This window comes from Malaclemys terrapin, chromosome 11 (assembly GCF_027887155.1).
Source record: "Malaclemys terrapin pileata isolate rMalTer1 chromosome 11, rMalTer1.hap1, whole genome shotgun sequence".
Lineage (NCBI taxonomy): Eukaryota > Metazoa > Chordata > Testudines > Emydidae > Malaclemys > Malaclemys terrapin.
The window spans coordinates 69907083-69930399 of NC_071515.1; the positions used below are offsets into that span (position 1 = coordinate 69907083).

Sequence of the window (23317 nt, forward strand, 5' to 3'; positions counted from 1 at the left end):
ATGAATACATACATTGTCTTGCACGATGGGACCCCAGTCTTGGTTGAGGCTGCTGGGTGCTGACGTAATACAAGAAATAAGAATAGGGGAGTTTTTAGAAACGCATTGGAGGTTGTGAGAAATAAGGGTAGTAATAATAATAATTAGCATTCATGGTATGTTACAATATATATAGTACTATTCATCCCAAAGGGTGCCAGAGCACTTTACAAATGATAATCACTTGAACCACCCACCAGTGAAATGCAGCCAACTCTGGAGTGAAACAAGCAACTGTTTACTAGTATGAAGCAACCTTGCATGGCAGTTTAGGACAGGAAATGAAGGGGACAATTTGGACGGGAAGTGAATACCATTCTGTCCCTTTAAATGTATTCATACCGTTGTTGTTCTAGAACTACAGGAGAAAGGTGTTCATAGGATAACTTTGTTGCACCAGACAGTTATTCTTTTGGCTGGTTTGGTCTGCTCCAGGTTTTTTTTTTAAAGTTATTGTAAAAAGGAAATAACTGAAATTTGCCAAAAAAAAAAAACAGGGCCAGGTTTGCCGGGGGGGGGGGGGGGGAATGTACTGAAGTGGGGCTCAACTCTCCACCCTGTTATGCAGAGGGATGCCTGACCTACGTGTTAGATAGAAACAATCTATGTACAGTATTGTCTGTTTAAAAACAAATAAAGAAATCAGTGCATAAAACATGCATCAGAATTATAGAAAGTTTTATGCACTGATTTCTTTTTGTTTTTAAACAGACAATACTGTACATAGATAGAAACAATCTAAATACATACCAAACAGGCTGAACTTAAAATCTAAATCAATACACATGACTTTAAATCTTAATAAAATATGTAGAGTCTGTGTGGCCAACACAAGGTTGTGCTTAGGTTTATGTGGCCCTCCTGTGTAATAAGGTTAGGCACCTCTGCTGTTATGTAAAGGCCTGGTGCACTTGGGTATTCCTTAATTCTACACCTCCCGCTGATTTAAACTCCAGTTCAGCAAGTTACTTAAACAGCCATATGACTTTAAGCGCGTGTGCCAGTGAAATCAATGTGGGGGCATTTTGAGTTACCTTTTTAAAGTACCTTTTTAAATAGGGGCCTTAAATTACAGTTCTACTCTTAAAAGTGACTGTGTAGGAATGGCGCCTTCTTACTCAGTAGATCTTCTCCCTGGGCATATTCAGAGTCACATTTGCTGAATATAGTGAGTAAAATTAATTTTTGCTGCTTTTTCCTCCTGTTAGCCCTACAGGGCCAACACAGCTAAGAGCAACTGAGCTGGATTCTATCCCTTCTTGTGCATCACCAACAGAATTGTTAGATTCAATCAGTTACAATTGTGTAAAGCCATTAAAAGACAAAGAATTGAATAGGCATCACTGAGGGCATAATCTGGCCAGCAGAATTTCTATTACTGGTGATGATATGCGAGAAAAAAAGAACTCCGTTTCATCTCAGATGCCATGTTGAGTTTGCCAGGTAAGAAATAAGAAAAAACATATTTGTATCTGTAAATGGGGCCCATTTTTCTCCATGGAAAAATGGCAAACATATAGGACACCATTCTTACAGAATTGTGTTTGCAGGACAGAGGTATACGTTAAATTACTCCTGGGGGAATTCTGTGGCACTGCGCATGTGCATATTTCATGTGCCATGCATATTTTTTATTTTTCTTGCAGAAAATAACTTCTGCTGAAAATTTGCTTCAGTTCCACCTTTGCCCACTGGAGGGCTCTGTGGTGCTAGAACAAAGCAGCGGCTCCCAGCAGAAAATAACTTCTGCAGTTCTGCCTTTTGCCCAGCAGAAGGTGGCTGTGGCACTAGAACACAGCAGCTGCTCCTGGCAAGCCCCAGCCAGGATAGGGAAGAGAAGGAGCCTGGCCTTCTTCACAGCGCCCTCGGGAGACGGACAGTGTGGGGCTGCTGGGGTGGTCACAGAGAGGGGCTCATAAGCGCTAGTGAGGGAGGACAGACTAGGGCAGGGACTGAATGGGAGTGGAGGCGCGGCGCCACATGGGAAGAGGGGGAGGGGTGCAGAGCTACAGGGCGGAAGAGGAATGGCTGAGTAGGAACACAGACATGTGGACAGAGGCAGATGTGCCTGACTGAATGGGAGAGGCTCGGGGTCAGCCAGGCTCTGCATGGGGAGGCTCCTTAACAATCCCTCCCCACCCTCCAAAATACCTGTTCCATACTTTCCCACCAATACCCAACAACCCTTCAAGTTTATACCCAGGGTCCTTCCCAGCAATTACTTCCCTCTCCCTCGGTTCATCCGTTATCCCAGACTCCCCCAAGCCTTTGCACTGCTTCTGAGGGGTGTGGGAAATACGGTTCTGTATTGTAGTTTAAATGAATTCTTACTCAGAGTTCTGTATTAACATGCCTAGTAAGGAATCTATTTGTCAAAAAACATTTCCTGAATCTTTTTTGTTGCCTGTATTGTTACAGACATACTTGCTGACAGGTATTTTGAAATAAATTACCAAAATAATTGAAACTAGTGTGATGATATTGTGTTATTTTGACAAATAAAATATGCAGAATTTTAAAATATTGTTTGCAGAATTTTTCATTTTTTTTGGTGCAGAATTCCACCAGGAGTAACATTAGTGTGAAGAGTCGAGAAGATAATTGCGTGAACTTGAGTATCCTTGACTGATGGAGGGTTGTGTGCCACCTGACCACAGCTCACAGCTGATGCATATGTGCATGCGCCACGGAGTGATCTCTGCAAAGATAGACTCTGCTTTTCTTTAAATAGACTCTGTTCTTTCTGCAGCTCTTTTGGGTGCAAGGAAAACCATCTCCTTTGAATATGCCTCTTCCTTTAAAAGTTTTGGGTTGAATCTGTTCCCCTGTGTGTGTGTGGGGGGGGGGAGGGGGAATCTAATATTAGACGTTTATCACTCAGTCAAACCACCCCGTGTTTCACAGGACTAAAACAAGGAGCTGGAATCTGTGTTATAAGACTTCCAAAATCAATGCATTTAAATAGCATGCTTAACAACAGGATACCAGCTCCGAGCCAGTTATCATGAGAACGCCTTCCTCGGGGTGTTATAAGACTTGAGGCCCTGTGACATGCTTTAACACCTTCAGGAGCAGGATTATTTCATGATACCTTACACACTAGAGCTGCATTATTATTTTTGTTAAATTAGCATGCGCTTTCCTAAGGGATCCAAGAAAAATCAGCTGTTGGATCAAAATTTCCAGTTTGAGCGATTCCATAGCTGTGTGTAACCAAGGCGAAAGTATAACACAGGACTTACCGGTACAGAGGCCGGCACCTTGGGCGGAAGGGGCAGGGCCTCAGGCGGAAGGGGTGGGGCTGGGGGTCAGCGTCCCCCAGCCAGCCCAACCGCTCTGCCTGGCCTGCACCGCCCAGGGCTCCAACGGAGGTTTAAAGGGCCCAGGGCTCCAGCCGCCACTGCCAGAGCCCCGGGCCCTTTTAAATCACTGGCCCCGGGGCAGCTGCTCCTTTTGCTCCTCCTGTCGGTGGCCAGGGAGGAGTGAGGGGGGAAACGACGTTAAAGCACTGCTGCACCTGCACTTTAAGCAGGATCCTTAAAGCGCTGACGTGGCAGCACTTTAAAGTCAGCTGGGTACTGGCCACTGTACCAGCCCGTACCGCCTTACTTTCACCCCTGTGTGTAACCCTCGTGCCATGGGTCTGTGAAACATTTAATATTTGTTAAAGGGCTTCTCTACACAGCGTGGCAACGTGCACTACAACAATGTGATTTCTAAGTGCACTAACTTGTTGCGCAGTAACTGGTCTGTGTAGACTCTGCTGGTTTTCACTAAAATTTCCCTAGCATGCTTTAACATCATGCTGTTTGAAACAGCATTGCAATACAGTGCACTGGGGAACTTCTAGTGTGAATGCAGCGTCCCGGTGCGGACCAGGTAGTGCACAACGTGTTAGCGTGCTGTGGCTGATGAGAAACAGTTTAATAACAGAGTATCTGGGAGGTTATGCAGCTGTAAGAGAAGGGAAGGATGTTTTCAGTATACAAAAGAACTGCTGGATTTGGGGAGATGCTCTTAAGTGAGAACTTGGAAAGATACATTGGACACATTTTGCTAATAATAATAATTAATAATACCTAGCTCTTTTCATCAGTAGGTGAACAGAGTTGAGATTTCAAAGCTCTGTGCAAAGGAGGTCAGTGTCATTATCCCTATGCTACAGATAGGGAAACTGAGGCAGAGGGCGGGAATTGGCTTCCCCAAGGTCTCTCCACAGGCCAGTGACAGAGCTGGGACTAGAACCCAAGTATCCTGAATCCCAGACTAGTGCTCTGTTAGGCCACACTGCCTAAATACTTCTCAGGAAATCATTCATTTAGTATCGTCTGTGACATGCTTTGAGGGTAATTTAAGAGTCTCATGCTCCTCTGTCGGTTATTCCTGTGCACGTGAGTGGAAGGGACCATTGTGATCATCTAATCTGACCTCCTGTATAACACAGGCCATACAACTTCCCCAAAATAAATGACCTATATTTTAGAAAAACATTCAATCTTGATTTAAAAATTGTCAGTGATGGAGAATCTGTCACAACCCTTGATAAATTGTTCCAGTGGTTAATTACCATGTCAAAAAGTTGTGCTTCATTTCCAGTCTGAATTTGTCTAGCTTCAGCTTCCAGCCACTGGATCACACTATATCTTTCTCTATTTATTATATTTATGATTGTACTATATTGAATGTATTCGTTAGACATGGGTGGAAATGTGAATGCATTAAGTCAAGATTATTAAGCATAAACACCTGCATAACACAAATGATTGTTTCCTTTTTTCTGTAATCTGAATCTTTCTTTTAGCTCTTCACACATCATGAAGGTGTCGTGGGGATGCCTAGGCCCTTTGCCTCCGATAGCCATCTGGCTATCCCCTTGCCCCCTTTAACCATTGGCAGCAAGAACTATCATGTCAGGACCCACCTGCCTCTGCCCCAGAATCCTCTTTGCTTGGAAAGATTCTACATCATGGCTTGGGTGTGGGGGCATGGGGAATTTCCACATGGACCACAGGTTCAGGCCACAGGCCCTTGCACTGATTTCGCTGCAAATTTTGTGTGTGTGGAGAACACCTAGCAGAATGCAGCTACCCTTTTCCCTGCTCTTCTGAGCCCAGGTCTGCAGATTCCATCTCATCCCCACTCCCAGAAGCAAACAGGAGTGTAGCAGCATAGGCCTTGGGCCAGCTGAAGATTTTGAATCAAGCCCCTAGTCCTTCAGGTTTCTTTGTACATCTCTATTAAAGGCTTTGGATACAAATTGGCTCTGAGTTTTGTTACAAAGTTCATGACAAGACAGGCAAAGGGAGGTTATTGTCCTGATGTGTTTGCCAGTGCTGAGGCCTCAGCAGAAGTATCATGTCCAGTTTTGGGTGCCACACTTTCAGAAAGATGTGGACAAATTGGAGAGAATCCAGAGGAGAAATAAGGTTTAGAAAACCAGACCTATGAGGAAATGTTACAGCAAAAACCCTGGATATATTTTGTCTTGAGAAAAAGAGTGAGGGGGACCGGATAACACTCTTCAGATATGTTAAGGGCTGTTATAAAGAGGATGGGGATCAATTGTTCATGTCCACTGATGGTAGGACAAGAAGTAATCGGCTTACTCTGCAGCAAGGGAGATTGAGGTTAAAGATTAAGAAAATCTTTCTGACTGTAAGGACAGTGAAGCACTGGAATAGCCTTCCAAGAGAGGTTGTGGAATCCCCATCATTAGACGTTTTTAAGAACAGGTTGAACAAACCCTTGTCAGGGATGGCTTAGGTTTAGTTGGTCCTGCCTTAGTGCCAGGGCCTGGACTAGATGACCTTTAGGGGTCCAGTCCAGCCCTACATTTCTGTGAAACAAGAGGCATCATTTTAGCATTTCTTTTTGTTCTTTCGGTGGATCACGTGGACACTTTTCTTGGAAAGCCTTGCTGCCTGTATAAATGCATAACCATACACTTTAGCCGAAAGTATATGATTTTTCCCTCACTTTCGTCTCCCCCGCCCTTCCTTTTTTAAAAAGTTCTCCTGAATCTAACAACTTTTTTTTATTTCTTCTTTCTCATGCAGGAACTACCTCTTCAGACTTAGTCTACACAATGTTTCTCTTATCCAGGTATGTCTGTTCATTTTTTACCCAATCGTTTTGCTTGACTCGTTCATGAACGTGCTACTGGAATCGCTTGGTGTAAGCTGTCAATATGCGTTCAGAGTGGCAGAGGGAAGAATTGGACTATTTGTTCTCACTGAGAAGATAATGCTAAAAGGGAGGGCATTCCAGTGCTTGGCCATTTGGATAGCACTTCCTTGCTCTCCATTCTTGAGTGTTTTTGGTGGTGATGGGATGGGTGGGTGCTGAAAATATGACATCTTAAAGAAACAAAGCAAGTAGCATGACTGATAACTGGTGCCGCTTAAATAAAACCATACAAAGAAATCTTTGGCTTTCCTTAGTGCAGAAGTTAGCAGCTTGCAGGGATGGCTTTAATAGTTCTCGTCCATCACCGCTCTCTATTTTGTTGTGCCCGTGGGAGCATGGAATGCTGAGGAGCTGAATGTGTTACTAAAAACAAGATAGGATGTGCAGGCGTTCAGAGGCACAGCTGGTTGTAAATGTGTGTCACCCACCACCCAATGGTAGAGGAGGAGGCTTACAAACAGCCAATGGGATGAGCAAGATTCCACCCCCCAGCTTGAATCTGGAACTGAAAGGTGCAGCAAAAATTAATAATTAATTAATTACTTTTAAATTAACAGTGTGTCAATAACAAATATGCTGGGGTATAGATTGTTTGTTTGTTTTCTGTAAGCACCAAAAGATGTGCCTTGCTCTTGTTAGACAGATCAAAATGTGGGCACCGACCCCTAAAGACTTTAGAGTCCAAGGCCTCATTATGGCATGTCACTCAGTGCGCCTGTTGACTTCCAAGGCGCCCTTGCCCACGTAGAGTCTGGCTAAAATGCTCTGACCAATGGGCAGTATTCATCATGGCTGGGCAAAGCACCTGCCACACCCTGTTTCCTTGCATGCGAGTCTCTTGACATTAAGTGTGGATGGAGGGCAGCATAGCTATTTAGCAGTCACGCACTTAATTCCCGTGCATCTTCCTTTTTTATTCTATGAAGTACAAGTGACAGTGGAACGAACTCTAAAAGTGGACCTCATCTAACAGAACTTTCCCTTTCAAGGATGGTAGGCTATGTGTGCCAGAATAATTCCAATGGGATATAGAAGAGATGGGAGCCTAGTGGTGGTGATGAAATAGTGTTTCTCTGTAGAGGGTTGATTCCCAGAGGGGCTATCACAGCCTGTTGTTCTGGTTACCCGCTGGGATCCCCGACATCCCGACCTGGTTGAGAGTCTCCTGCGGGCAGTACTGCAGGGGGGCTTCAACAATAACTAGAGCTTTGTGCAGCCTTCCTGCACTGGGGTAGATTTCTTCCACAATGGCCTGCACGCTACACTGCCTAAAATTGAAAGCCCTCCTGTATGCAAGTGGAGGATGTGGTGGGATCTCTGATTAACATAACGAGCTTAGTTTGTTCCTGCTTTCTGGGTGTATCCGGCCATTTCTACAAAACTCTTTGCATGACAATGAGAGCATGGAATTATGCGGACACACGTGTTGGGAATGATGGAAACGATTGTTTCCAGACCTAGTGGTTGCCTAAGTAGCTACTTGGCTTGCATCCGTGAAGCACATAATGCTGCTCAGAGAACACCCCACCCCTCCATATACATCATTTTGAAGAAAAGAATAGACAATCAAGTCGAGAAATTAAGGGGATTCTAAGTTCAGTTCAATAGAAGGGGGAGGGAGGCAGGCAAAGTTTAGAAAATAACAAAATGGAGACTGTTTTGTATTGAAGTGTTAGCAGCTCTTTTAAAATATAATCCGGATCCTACAGTTCAACATGTATTGGGAGGGTCTTTTCTCCTACCAGTGGATCTGATTCACTTCTCACTGGAACCCATGTTGCAGGCTGCCAGTGGCACCAAATCTGCCTGAAAGTGGGGATCGCGTGGTGCAAGTCCCCACCCCATCCCTGCTTTGCTGAGATTGAACTGGGCAGCACTGCCCACCGAGTAGGAACTGTGTGCTGAGTAGGGGGCAGAGCCAGGACGTGCAGAAGAGATCCTGATTCAGCGCCTCTTCTAGGCTAGCCTTTAATGGAGGGGATCCGATTGAGTACTAGTCTGAGCTTAAAACTGCCTTCCCTGCCACCCCCCATGGCCACAGCTGACTGTGGGTAAAGGGTGAGTGTAAATTTCAGTCACTCTGCACCCACAGACAAGAGTCAAGCCCCTTCAGTGCTTTTGCCACAAAGGAGGCTGATCTTAGTACACCTCTACCCCGATATAACGCCACCCGATATAACACGAATTCGGATATAACGTGTTAAAGCAGTGCTCCCGGGGGCGGGGCTGCGCGCTCCGGCGGATCAAATCAAGTTTGATATAACGCGGTTTCACCTATAACGGTAAGACTTTTTGGCTCCTGAGGACCGCATTATATCGAAGTAGAAGTCTAGTTTTTTTTTTTTTCCCCCAATGAACCTGGCAACACTGGAGCAATATCCTAGTGACACTGTTACCTGGCCCACTGACTTGGGTGCTTGAAAATCTCTCTCCTTCTGTAATGTTGTAGCTTTAGTGGCCAACTCTGATTAATGCATCCTCCCTGCACCGTCTTTTCTCGACTCCGAAAATGAACATTTCCTACTGTTGAACAGGTGACAAAGTCACTCATCATATACATTACATTATTCACTGTTTCCATTCAAAGGAAATTCTTATGCCCTTGAAAATTCTGTAGTTACCAGTAGAGCCTTGCGCGGATACAAATTTATATCTGCGGATGTGGATATCCGTGAATATAAAATTGTATCCATGCAGGGCTCTAGCTACTATTTCACAAGGCTAGAGTAAACCTTCTTGGTGCTGTTTGGTTTGGAAACTTGAAGGCCTTCTGGGACTTTGGTTTCTCTCTTTCCACATAGCTGGATTTTCAGTTTGCTGGCAGCTCTGAAAAACAGAAAAAACAAAAATTAAAATTGTTTCAACCTGAACTGAACACACACGATCTGAAGAATTTCAGTGAATAGAAAAAGTTGAATTTTTTGTTTTGTGTCAAAACAAACTGCTTGGTGTATTTTCTGGGCACGTTTTACTGTAAAAGCAAAGGAAATGCAATAAAACAGCCAGAGGAGGCAATGGCATTACTACAACTGTCTTCCTTCTGACCTGTAGTCCAGTGGTTGGGGCACTCAGCTGAGATGTGAGAGATCTGGGTTCAATTCCCCACTCTGCTGCTTGTAGAACAGGGGTTTAAACTTGGGTTTTCCACATTGTGGGGGAAGCACCCTAGCTTAGTTTGCTGTGGGTCTCTCTGTCTCTCCTATTGAAGCTGTTCCATTCTGGATACATATCTACATAAATAGTGAAGCAGGGATTTGAACTTGGTTCTCCCATAAGACATTTTTCAGTGAATAAACTATTTGCGGGAGGAAAAAATTGCCCAGCTCTATTCCATACAGCATTGCAATGAATGCTTGTAAGCTCACAGCACAACAACAAAAATGTGCTATACTGACATGAGATTCAACCCATTTTAAATTGGAATAGAACATTCCCCCCCCAATACATAAAATATGGAGCTAGGATCTTGAAATTACAATTACAAAGACAAACTATAACACGTCTTGCCCATATGATGAAAACTTGTTTCGCATCCTTGTTTTCTGGGCGCACATTACTGGTATTGTTTGTGCAATGAAAGATGTCTCAACAATGAATGTTTCCTGATAAATAGGATAGGATTTTGGTGGCGGGTCAGGCAGGGGTATGGGAAGGTTTTTGTGGGGTGTGTTTCAAGGGGGTGAGTGCAGGAGGATGCTGGTGGGGACACTTTGGGGAGGTAAGGGTAAGATATGGCAGGCTTCGGTGGGGAGGAGGACATGTTAAGGAGACAGTAAAGACTGTCCTTTCCTTTCTCTTCCTCTGCGTTCACTCTCAGCTCTTTATCTTCTGTCCCTTCTCCAGAGTAGGTTGCTTTGGTCCCCTCTGTCCTGCCAGGATCCAAGGTTCACTTCTGGTTCGGGCTGGCTTTAGATTTTCATTGGAAGTTAAACATTCCCTTCCCCTGTTTTCCCCTCCAAGAGCTGCAGCACCGGGCCTGTGCTTGAGAACCAGGAAGCAAAATGGATTAGAAACAAAGGGGAAACTATTCTTGTCCTACCCAAGCTGAGAGAAATGAAAAATGTTAATTAGTCTGTGCTAATGGCCAACAGTGAGCTGGGGCCAAGATATTGCAGGAGTCACTAATGATTTTGGGTGTCTCAATGTTTTGGTGCCTATCTTAATGAAGCTGAACTTCTAGGAGACAAGTTCTTTCAACTTTCTGAAAATCAGTCCCTTTAAGGTACCTCAAGTTGAATACCTAAAAACATTAGTCACTATTGAAAATCTTGTAGATTTTTAAAATTCTGGCAAAACTCCGGAAATTCGCCTTTAAAACATACAGGTTTTTTAAAATCTGCTAATGTCCCTTTAACATGAAATCCATACATCTTCCTTTTCCACCCTGAAAGCAGCTCTCACGTATGCATTATGTTTCATAAATATTGGGCATTTTTTAAACCTAGGCAATGATATGCATGTATAGCACACACTGTTCAATTTATGCAAGAGCCAGGAACAGGGTTACCCTCTAATCCCCAGCTTTAACAGAGAGGCCAGTAAGGGGGCTATTTATACTAGACTTCACAATTAATAGATTAGGTGGAAAGTGTCAGTTTAAAAACAAAATCTTCATGGCGCGTTTAAAAAAATACACTGGGCTAATTTGGGCCTCTTAAAAGGACTAAACAAGGACATTTGCCAGCATATATAAAATCACTCTGCCTGGCACACATTTCCCACTAGACCCTGAGTACTGAATACCCCCAGGTCTTACTGACTTCATTGAGAGTACTCACAACTAGAGCTGGGGGAATAACTGATTTTTCGGTTCACTGGCAGTTCGGGGAGGTGGGGAGTGGGAATTGTTTTGACCTGAACTGAAATGGAAAACTTCTGAAATTTTGAGTGCATCTAGAAAGTCGATTGGCCATCAAATGAAACTTGGCTTGACCTGACACGTTTTGTTCCTTGGTATTTTTAAAGGGGCTAGATTAACAAAGTGGGAAGGGAGGTGAGGCTGTGACCGCTGCCACCTATAACTTTAGGCTGGTGGTTAGGCTACTCACCCATGATGTGGGAGACCCGTTTTCAAACCCCCTCTCTGCCTGATGGGGAGCAGGGGGTTTGAATTTGGGTGTCCTACCTCCCAAGAGAGCGCCCTAATCACAGGGTTTTGGGGGATTCTGGGGGCAGGGCTCTCTGTCTCTCCTGTTGATGCTATTCCACTGTGTTTAAAATTCTTGAATAGTCATTGGGGGCAGAGGGAGGGAGAGAAAGAAATATATGACTCTGTACCATGGTAGTTAGGACTCTCACGTGTTAGACCCAAGTTCAAGTCCTCCTCAGATGACTATTCAAGAATAACCTGTTCATCCAAACCATTTTGCCAAGCTCGGCTCACAGCACTGCAGGGTATGAGCGCATCATGTATATTGATGACATTATTTCATGAAGGCAACTTTAAAACTGTTTCAAGAATACTTGCTCCTTTTATAAAAGGGTGCCATTAAAAAAATAGGGAGTTGAGCCATAAAGTATTTACATATTAAATGGCAAAATAAATACCTGGTCCAGACTTGCAGAATGGAGGCCCTTACTCATACCGAGAAAAAAAGCATCTTAGTAACAACATTGTCTTTAGTGGCTTATCTGTGGAGTAAGGTACTTTTCAGTGTGAGTAAGAGTATCAGAATCTAGGCCTTAATTCAGTCCATCCCTCAAGCAGGTAAATATGGTACCTGTTCAGCAAAGCAGTTAGGTGCTTTTGAAAATTTTACCCTAAGTGAAAGTCAATGGGAGGTATGCTCCTAAATCACTTAGGGCTTTTGGAAATTTTACTTGTAAGAAAGTACTTAACTTTCAGCACGTGAGTTTGTCCCATTGACTTCAGTGCCTAAATCCCATTGACCATGTGCTCAAGCACTTTTCTGAATAAGGGCCCAAGCCCATACGGCCTGGTCCAAGACACTGACTTCAGTGGCATTTGGACCAGGCTGTAAAGGAGCAGGTCTGTGCAAAGCTCAAGTACAGAGGAAAAGCTGATATACATTTCTTTACTAGTTAAACTGCCCTTCTTAGCGATCAGTATTTCCATTGAGAGAAGGTACTTTACCCTGCTTCACTTTTTCTCTCTTAATCTGACAATCAGAAACAGCTGCACTTCCCAGATCCAGCTCTTCAACTGAACTGCTCTTGCTACAGACACTCTCCCTCTGACACTTCTCTGTGGAGGGATCACTAACTCTAGGGCAAAACCACTGGTAAATCAATAGTACCTATCAACGGGTTGCAGTTAATGGTAATAAAATGTCTCCATCGGTCCTGAACATCTCTCCCTGCAACAGAATGAACAAGATTTGTATTTCTGGTCTTGAATCAAAAACAAGAATTAAACACATCCTGTTTGCTTTATTTCCTACTATTCGAGGCCTGACACTGCCTCCCTTACATATGTTGATTGGTACCTTACTCTGCAAGCAGTCCACATATTAAGGCACTACTCCAGTGTAAGTAGAGATGGCAGAATCTGACTTCCAGTATTTCCCTGAACAGTTGTATAAAAATTTATAAGCCTAACAAATGATGAATAGTGAATAATGCAGTTTTCAGTAGAAATTTTCATCCAAATTTTCATTCATGTTAAAATTCATGGAACTTTAAGGGTTCAGAAACATTTTCATGAAGGACCAATACTCAGCAGGATACTTGCAAATGATTACTGTGATTGGTGGAATGATATTATTAAATTCAACTTGGGAGGTAGTGTTGCCTACTGGACAAACTACTGCACTGGGACATGCAGTCTGTTCCCAGCTCTGTCACTGGCCTGCTGAGCGACCTTGGGTAAGTCATTTCAGCTCCTTGTCACAGTTTCCCCATCTGTACAATGGGGATAATGATCCTTTGTAAAGTGGTTTTAGAGCTACAGAAGAAAGGCCTATATAAGAGTAGCATTATTATTTTAATTTGTATTTATTTGCAAAAATATTTCCAAATCAGGGTTCTCCTCAGTATTCAACCTGCTGTAACTGAAACAACAGGAACCACAATTTTATATGATCTTGATGTAAAACCAGATTTGTTCAAAAGCAGGTCCAAGTTTTCCTCCAAAGTCCACAAATTTTAGCAAACCTTTAATAGAATCTGGTCTGAGTTCCAGGTTTGTCATTCAACACAAAACGCAGATGAGTTTTGGACCTTTTTCATAGCTTTATTTACTAGTGAGGCTGCATTAAAATCAGTTGCATTTTGAAATTTTCAAGAATGTAACACTTGCAGTTAACTACAACTTAAAAACTATTTTCTTCTGTAAGTGTTTTAAATATGGCTTGTCTGTTTCAGCTATTCAGTTACCACTGTGAGTGATGTGGTATAAATACCTAGATAAAATATTTATTTCTTATTTTTCAGGCACATCCAGTTATTTTTTTAAACATAATCAACACCTTATATAGTACAGCAGACGCAAACCTCAATATGTGGATTATAGTTTAGTTATGAATGTCACATATTTTATCAGAATGATACATTTTTTATTAGCAGATTAACATATAAATCTATTCCTAAATTACCTACCATAGCTACACCTAAAATCCCTTACTCTCAGCCCAGAGTTCTAATGCCATTCCATAATAAATGGCTTATGTGACGGATGTACTGTGTGCTGAAGATCTGACAAATCTTGTTAGTATCTTGGACCTGTTTTTGAGCAAATCTGGTTTTCATCAAGATCATACGGAATTGTGGTTCCTTGTGTTTCAGTTATAGAAGATTGAATACTGAAGGAACCTTGATTCTTGTTGTCATTGTTTTTTTTTATCTGACATCTGTGCCCAAATCAAACCCTCCATCTGAATACACTCACCTTTCAAAAAGTTTAGATCTGGACCTGAAAATTGAATTTCAGGTTCTTCCCAGATTTTATCCAAGAGGTTGCCGGAGCTTCTGGATTCTTGAAATCTAGGATGTAGAGGAAAATATGAGAAGTGTCAAAGTGTGTGTCTGGAGTCCGCATTCCTTTCTAAGGACTCCTTCCTCCAAACACACCTTACCTCTGTAGTGACTCTATTCAGGAGTCCATCTGCGTTCTATAATGCACTTAAACACGTGCTTAACTTTAAACAGGTGCTCAAGTTCCTCTTGGACTTACTTAAAGTTAAGAATATGGTGACATGCTTTGCTGAATATGGATGGACTTCAGGATATGCTTTAATGTTTTGCTAAATTGGAGTCATATTGCTTACCGCTGTGTGAAGCCTCATTGAAGTCAGTGCTCTCTGTGGTGCACTATTAGGGTGCAGTAAGAAGAGTTTGGAGGTTCACTTTCTGACACTGTGTTTGGACCACAACCCCACCTGATGTAAATCAGTGACGCTCCACTGCAGTCAACAGAGCTGCATTGATTTACGTCAGCTGAGGACCAAGCACTTGACCTTCATGTGTGAAAAGTGCAGCTTCTGTGATGTTTGTCAGCGGCTGGTTGTCAGCCCTCTTCCCAGAGAACTTTTCAGGCGGCCATTCCCCACCCCTCACCTTGGAATGTAAACGGTGAAACAATTGCCAGGGCTTTGGGCTTTGTCAGCAAACATTTAGAGTAGGAGTCAAAAACTGAGAATTTAAGTAGCTGCTGAAGTCACTTACTGATAACTGTGGCATATTGGCTTTTTATTTGATAAAACCCTGTCAGGCATTTTATGTGTGGGGAATGAAGACTAATGTTCTTATTACTTGCAAGTTACAGCCAGGGCCATTAAACATGCTTTACACAGACCAGAAAAAATGCACCTCGCATTTGTTACAATCAGCATTGCCTCTGATTCCTTGTGCTGCAAAAGGATGTGGAGCGTATTTTGGCTTTAGTTAGCTTATTTTTCTCTCTTTTGCTTCCCACTACTCTGATTCCAGGGTGCCCAGAAGACGTCGGTGTACTTGTGCTGTGATTCTCCTCTTGCTCTGCACCAACATCAGTTCATTGTCTTTAGGGACGTGCTCCTTATTTATGTTGGTGTTACTGAGCGAAGAATCAACATTCCACCAAAATTGACCTACTGGCAGAAGTTTGTTTATGTTTGCTTAGGGCAATATTTTTTTTCTTGGACTCAGTAATGAGAAGTTCTGTGAAAGCAGATGAAATGTTTGTTCCTAAGACCTGGCCAGAAATGAGCTGAAAATCCCTTGACACTGCTGAAAAAGTATTTCATGTTTGCTCCCCTTCTGCTAGTACTCCTGTGTGTTCTTCCATGACCTTTAGTAAAGGAGACAACATTATGTTCTTCCATACCAAAGTATTGCATCTTTCAAGAGTGAAATTGCAGTATTTGGGCAAGTTACTGTAGAATAGTGTAGGTATAATATAGGTTAATATCTGCATTTTAAATTCAAAACAGGGATTGAATAAGACTTAAGTGGTTCCTATATCTTTTGCTGGCTGTCTGCACAGGAGCAAATTTGCCCCTGGTAGCATAGGGTAGTTTATAGTGGAAGTGTAAGAAGACTAGTTATTGATTTGTGCCTCTCTAAAACTGGCCTAAAAAACAACCTTGTGTGTTTCCTATAAAACAAACTATTGAGCTCTTGTAAAAAACAAACAAACCCCAAAACATTTATTTTACAGTAAATACATTTCATGGTAGCACAAGCAGTTTCCCAGGATAAAATGATCCTGATTTGTTTTGGTTGGTAACAGTTTAGTTGATATGTAACAGTTTTGAATGAGTAATTCTCATGGGATTATCGCAGCCTGAAGCCATACAGCAGAGTCACTAACACAGGCTGCCTAGCTCTGCGGCTCTTAGGGCACGTCCAGAGTTTGGGGAAGGAGGGGAACAATTCATCACTTTTGTGGAACATTGATTTCACCGCAGCATGCCAGGGTGAAATCTTTGATAACATGACAAGGCTTTTGGTTGGAAGGGTTCCCCCGCTTAATAAACCCAACCCCCTCCAAAAAAAAAAAAATCCATATCCTATAAGCCAGGTATGAAGAGGAGAAAAAGATGATCAAGCCCCAATTTGATTAGCTCTAAATAAACTCGGTTGCCTCGATTGGGAGAAAATGCTATCATTAGGGGACCAAGAGCGGGGGAGACCATAGTTTCAGGGATTATTTCAAGCTTCGCTTCAGGAGTCTGAAGAAGGCTTAGGTTTGATTTCTCCACAACTTCAAGAGTTTGCCAGCTGAACTCATGCAGGTTTTCCAGTCTAGCATTTCAAAAAGCCGTCTTAGAAGAACAGATCCTGCTCAAGGAAAAAGGCTTCCAATGCACACAGTTCTGTGTAGGGTATAGGTCTTCCTATGGAATAACTTGTGATTGCCACTCCTGACTGGCTAAGAACGGTGCACATCCCATTACTGTGGCTATCTCTCACTCCCCTGCCCCCAGTTTCTCATCCTTGTGTATGTCTTATCTTTCAGACTGTCAGCTCTTCGTGGCAGGGATTGTTGTTTCTTAGGCCTTGGCTACACTTGCAAGTTACAGCGCTGTAAAGCCTCCCCCAGCGCTGTAACTCACTCCCTGTCCACACTGGCAGGGCACTTACAGCGCTGTATCTCCCTGGGTACACCGCTGCAGGTAGTCCACATCTCCGAGAGGAATAACAGCTGCAGCGGAGTGGCTACGACTCACTGGTGTGAGTGTAAACGCTTGCAGTGCTGTACTAATCACCTTGTCAAGTGGCCAATCCTCTCTATTGTTGTGACCCGTTGCAGGAATGCGGAAATGCCGGTTTCAAAGCTCGTACCACAGAGAAAAGCAAACAGATTGCAGCTTGCTTTGAGTGAGTAAATGAATGAGCAGGGGGCCGGGAGTTCCGAACTTGCAAAATAGAGAGCTGACGTGTTCCAAAAAGCACTCTCATTCCCCCCACACTCCCTGTCACAATCCACCCCACCCCCCCCCGTTCTGAAAAGCACATTGCAGCCACATGAATGCTGGGATAGCTGCCCATAATGCACCGCTCCCAACACAGCTGCAAATGTTGCAAGTGTGGCCACACCACTGCGCTGGCAGCTGTCAGTGTGGACAGACTGCAGCACTTTTCCCTACTCAGCTGCACGAAGACAGGTTTACCTCACAGCGCTGTACAGCTGCAAGTGTAGCCGAGGCCTTAGATGCTTGTGCAGTGCCTAGCACAATGGGACCCTCATCTAGTTGCCCTCTAAATGCTACTGCAATATGAATGTTAAATAGTAATTTTTAATGTACTTTGCTTGTAGCATCTATTGAAATTTTCATTCCTTGTAAAGTTTGCACAGCCAGAAAAGGATCCAGAGAGAAATGGGAAGATAAATAGTGGGATGGCAAGAGATAGGAAGGAATAAAAAATACGGGATGAGAGTCGTCTTTACAGTAGAAAGAGCAAATAAATTCCTTGTTGGGACGGAGCTTGGCAGAGACGACTGGAGCATGAGGTGCTGACGTCTGGTGTTGGAGAGGAAGAGACAGAAGCAAGGCAAACTGTGACAGACCAAGCAGGGAGTCTGAAGGCGTCTGTTTCAACAGACTCTGAGGAGGAGATAGAGCAACTGCTAAGTGAAGCCTGGGGAGGAGGCTTACTTGTAGTGAAGAGGCAGATAAAATTTTATTGCTGCAAGAGTTGTGGAATGGGATTCTGATGGAGGCACTAGAATTTTTGGCAACATGGAGTAGGGGGAAGCCTTTTTCTTTAAGGTAATAATCTTGTTTTGATTAAACTCTTGTTTGTCTCTGTCTTGTAGTACTAAATGCTGGGCTTTATATAGCCTCCCTAAAGGTCTCTTTCTATAAACCCCATCACTTTCTCTCAAAGCTGGCACTCTGTGTTTCTCTTGGAGAAGTGTCAGTTTCCCTCACTCCGATCCTGTGCTGTTTTTTTTGCAGGCTGAGCAAACTAGCAGCCAGCTGGTCGGTATGATGAAGCACCAAGCCCTAGTTTTATATCTACATCTGAGAAGTTCTGGCAAGGTCATCCTGACCTGGGCCTAATAATGTTTTAGTGGCCAGTGAGGAAGTAATTGCACACGGTGATCCATCTTACGGAGCTGGGCTTTAGGAGAAAATGGGCGCATTGGTCTTTCTGGAAGGTGCATCTAGGACTGGATCAATTTTGGTTTGTTCAGAAGATTGATTTGAGGGCAGTGGGAGTTTAGAATAGGTCTTGGGAACATGGCCTGAGGAAGTCAGCACAGTTTGTTCTGCTATCTCCTTTAAGTAAAGTGCTCCATTGCTGATAGACCCTGGATGGCCAGGTGTTAATGAAAACACACCGGCACTGGAAGTTAGTTTCAGAGCGAGCTTGAGGTAAAGCAGGCAGGAAGCTGTAATTAGACGCTGGGTGCTCTGAGTAAGGTGCTGGAGAAGTGTAGATTTGTAACACAACTGCATCTACAGTGAAATTAAAAAGATACTGCAGGGGACTGGATTGCTCTGGGGGTTGGTAATGCATTATGAACCTTTCATCACTAGTTCAGCTGATTTTTAATCCATCTGTGGTGGGGTGTGATGACTCACTGGCGTGGCACCTCCCGCTGGTCGTCCTAGGAATTAGCTCTTCACCAGCTCTGAAGCGCCACACTCTGGGTCTCCCCACCCAGGGGAACCCCCAACCCTCTATCCCCACCTTGCCTCAGTGGCTACTGCCAGTCACCATCTAGCCCTGCTCACTGGGGCAGACTGCAGTCTGTAAACCACTCATCATTGGCAAGGGGGGTTGGACTAGCTGCCTCTGCCTATTCACAGGCTACACTTCTGTAGCCCCAGTACCTTTCCTGGCCTTTAGCAAGGCCTTCAGCCTGTTTTTTTTCAGGCTGGAGCTCCCCAGCTCCTCTGGCCTTCTCCCAGCCCTGTTCCACTCTAGGTACCCTGCTCAGCTCCCAGGCTGCCAGGTCCTTCTCTCTCAGAAGCTAGAGAGAGAGTCTGCTAGCTTCTAGCCCACAGCCCTCTTATAAGGGCCAGATGGCCCTGAGTAAGCTGGCCACAGCTGTAGTCAGCTACCCAGTCAGCTTCCCCAGCTGTTCTTAATCCCTTTCCCTGCTGCAGCCCTCTCCAGGGCTGCTTTTGACCCCTTTTCTGCAGGAGTGGGGCAGCTGCCCCTCTACACCATCCCTTATTGGTAGCAACTGAAAGTCGCTACCCACTGATTGCTGTAGTGTTTGTTACTTAAGGGAAATGAGTGGTGATTTCAGTCTGCTTTCTGTTAGATGTGTGTTCAGCATCCCAAATTCCACCAACTCCGGTAGCATTTGGTAGGCTATGGATTGAATGGGCCCTGGAGACTGAACTGTGCTTTCAGCTGTCAGGGGGGTCCTTCCATGTCAGGATTGAAGCATGTTGCCAGTGTCCCATTGGGGAAGCTTTCATCGCTTCTGCTTGGGCTCCATGTGTTCTGTGGCAAAACAGGGATTTAGTCTATGACCGCCACTTATTACACTGATCAGTCATCTCATTGTAACCTTGTGCTCTGCCATCTCTTTGCTGTGTCTACCAGTTGTCTCTCGCTTTATTCTTAGATTGTAAGCTCTGTGGGGCGGGGGCTTCCTTTTTGTTCTACATTTAAACAGCGCCTAGTGTGATGGAGCTTTTCGCTCCAGGCACTACCACAATTACATATAGTAATAATGGTCATCTGTCTGGATTCTTTCCCCAGCACTAAATATATATTTTAAAAAGAGGGCGAAACTTTGATCTCAGCAAAGTGGATCGACTAGGGTAAAAGAGTGGGCTGACTTGTACCTGTGGGTGTTGTGCCATTCTTGCCTTTCCTCCTGAAGTTATGTCTTCAGAAACATCATAAGATCGAGAAGTAGAATTAGACTCTGGTTTTGCCTTTTGTGCTGCAGACTTGGAGAGTTGCATAGTGCAGTCATGTTTATTCAGGATCCTGTTGATGTTTTCAGTCTGTCTCTCTGCAAAAGACTTTCCCAGTTTCTCTGGCTTGCACGAAATTCCCCTGGGCTAATTAAGGTAATTTCAAGCCTTTCATTTGGTCCCAGTAAGGCACTTTTTTTTTTGTTTGGTTCATTAAAGATTTCCACTTTTTTCCCCTTTGGTTGCACTACACCAAGCTTAAATGCACAACCAGAAAAGAATGTGGATAGGATAAGTCGAATCACATGAACATTTTATTTGTTTAATTGCCCCTTTTTTAGAGCCGAGACAGGACTAAGCCCATGTTGAACAACTTATACGATTTTAATGAGAATATATTGCGGTGTTTGTCATCTGAAAGAGTATTAGGCCCCATTGATGCAATAGATGTGATTTCCCTGAAGAAAAACAAGGAACACAGAACAGTGAAAATGTCATCTTGAGTTCTTCATTAGTCTCTTTAAAATGGCAGGATGTGCTGATTTTGATTCATGAATCTCATCCTAATTGTTGAGAGAATTGTGTCCACGCTGGGCAGTTTCCTTGAGCTTAATTCAGTTATTTCTCTAAACAAACAAATAAAGGCTTAAAGGGACTACTTCTTGCAGTAACCTGAAGTGGAATAAGAAATGCATGGCTCCCCACTTTATTATTTAGGACGCTGATAATGTGTGGAAGCTTCACATAGACTTTGTTGATTACATCTTTGATTGGAAGCGTTGACGAAGATCCCCCTTCATAGCTGGACATTAAAGCCTTTTAATGCGGGTGCACAAAAATCTCTCAATTGACTGTGCGGTATCCATCCGGGCTATCTGTGTAGTGGAAAAAGAAAAGCATGTGTAGTGGAGAAGTCTTAACATCTCTACACAGCAGTAAGCTTCAAAGGCAAGCACAATGGAGAGGAAACCCAGAGCAGAAAAATGAAGGAGAATAAAATCTCCTTGCTTGATGCAGAAACACAAAGGGGACTGCAGCCATGGTAAATCGATTTTGTACTGAATATGGGCTGGTCCATTGGAAGGGTTTTTGAACCTTCTACTGCCGAGATCATTGTGCAGAACTGTAAAGGAAGGCTGTTTAGGAGTCCTGGCACATCCATCAATGGACCCCATGAATGGGAGGGAGGCATTTATTTCTGAATGGTGACTCTACTGAAGAACAAAAAGGGGTGGAGATGGACATCTTTTGGTGATACATTAGCCTGGAAGGGAGAATTGAGCTATGCTGCTAAAATGGAGGCATTGCTGTGGTTGAGTCAGTCCTAAGGAATACTTTGTTATACCTATGAGAGAAGAAATGTAAAAATTGATCTTTGCAAAATAAACAGAGCTGGAGGTGCGAACAAAGTGTATTATGTACTACAAAAATGTCAGGTGTGTCTAAAGATTATGACCAACCTAAAATAAACTAGCGTTCAGCTATATTCATATCCTTGACTTGTGTCTGACATACTAAAGTGACATTTTTATTTTTTTGGCTGTGTACATTTTAACTTCCTTTATATAATTATTTTATTGATTTATCATATAATCTTCATAATCACCTGTCCCTTTTGCCAACGTTTGTTGACATAATTTACAAGATATATTTGATATGGCAGGAGACCAAATTCTACCATGGAGGTTAACTGCCTACTTTGCTAAATACCTTGTCATGGCTCCTGTTTGCTTTTGGTTCTCAATCATAGGAAATACTGTACCTTGGCTTTACAGAATAGCTCAGTGGTTAGCATAACCACCAGGCTAATGGCTGTTCTGGGATAGGGCTTGCTCAGTCTCTCCTATTTGAGCTCTTCTGTTTTGTATAAATAACTATATATTCATTGGGTAAGAGAGACCAAGCAAGACTGACCTGCTAGTCCAGCAGTCAGAGCGTTGACTTGGGATGTATGAGACCCAAGTTTGAGTCCCCGTTACAAGGAATATTTAACCCACCCCAGGATAGCCAGTTGCCTGGTGGTTAAGACACTCATCTGGGATATTTGGTTTTGTTCTGATACAGAACAGGAAAATTTTTGAAATCTTAAAATTTTTCACAGGCCGGAAAAATCGTTTACCACCCATCTTTAATCTCGGTGAAGGAACACCATCAACTTGCATTTGGACCAAACTTTGACTTTGTAAACATGTGCTTTTACAAACTTACAACCAATAGAAATATTTGTTTTTTTTCTAACTGCCAATAGATATAGTTGTTTTTAAACAAAAAATGTTCTTCTGCAGTATTTGCAACCAAATATTGCAGTTTTGAGCAATGATTTGTAAACAAAATGACATGAATGTCATTGACTGTACTTTGTGCAGTGCAAGAAATGCAAAAAGTAATTAGTGAAAAGTAAATTGGTTGAAACAGGAAGTATTTTTTAATTTCCATCTAAGTTTACATTATTGTTAAGGGCTCAAGTTCTGTTCTCAGTGGAAGTCAGTTTGGTTAGACTGGATATACACCAGAATGACTGAGGGTAAGATTAGACCAGTGATTCCCAAACTTTTAACAATCTGTGAACCCCTTTCACTAAAATGTCAAGTTTCACGAACCCCCTTCTAAAAATGAATATTTCCAGGGATTTTCTCCATTACATGAGTATAATTCATAAAAGCAGTGATCTTGGACATATAAAATTTGTTTTTATGATATGCTTATTACACACTATTATTAATTATTATTTATCATTACAGTAATTTTATTACATTATGAAAACGGCAACACTCTTCCAAGATCTCATTTTCGTAGCATGTATCACTTTGAATAAGCCTGTTATGAGACAAGGCTCCTATATTTCATCAAGGAGTATCAGATGTGAAACAGCATGAAGGTATTTAAGACGCCAACTCAGAGTTCTTCCTACACAAGCATTCAGGTCTTGAGCAGTCCAGGCAAACAACACACGTTACAACAAAGTTTAAACTTGTTCTTCATAATAATTTTTAAAACAATAGTAGCTGCCTAATTAATTTTAAAAACAGCAAAAAATATCCACCTCCCTTTCTATTTCTTATAAGGAGTCTTGAAGTTTAAATCTCCTCAGTACGATAGATCTCCTTGCTTTGAAATGTGTAGCTCTCAGAAGTCCAGGGGCTCCGGGTTGCTGGCCCCGTGCTGCCTGGGGTCCCTAGGGACAGCTCTGACCACCATTAGGGAATTTTTTCCCGAGAACCCCCTGTAACATTTTGTGAACCCCCAGGGGTTCATGAACCCCAGTTTGGGAACCACTGGATTAGACCAACTAGCAAGGAAATTTGCTTGTTTAAGTTACGAATTTG

At 43.0% G+C, this 23317-nt stretch overlaps 1 protein-coding gene across 6 annotated transcripts in view; it reads left to right on the forward strand.

Annotated features, from left to right (window-relative positions):
* SEMA5B (semaphorin 5B) overlaps positions 1–23317 on the forward strand; it is a 335078-nt gene that overhangs the window by 204875 nt on the left and 106886 nt on the right. For all 6 annotated transcript variants that reach the window (XM_054043657.1, XM_054043659.1, XM_054043655.1 and 3 more), the window contains one exon: positions 6096–6141. In XM_054043657.1, the coding sequence (XP_053899632.1) occupies positions 6096–6141 (46 nt within the window). The remainder of the gene's footprint in view (positions 1–6095; positions 6142–23317) is intronic.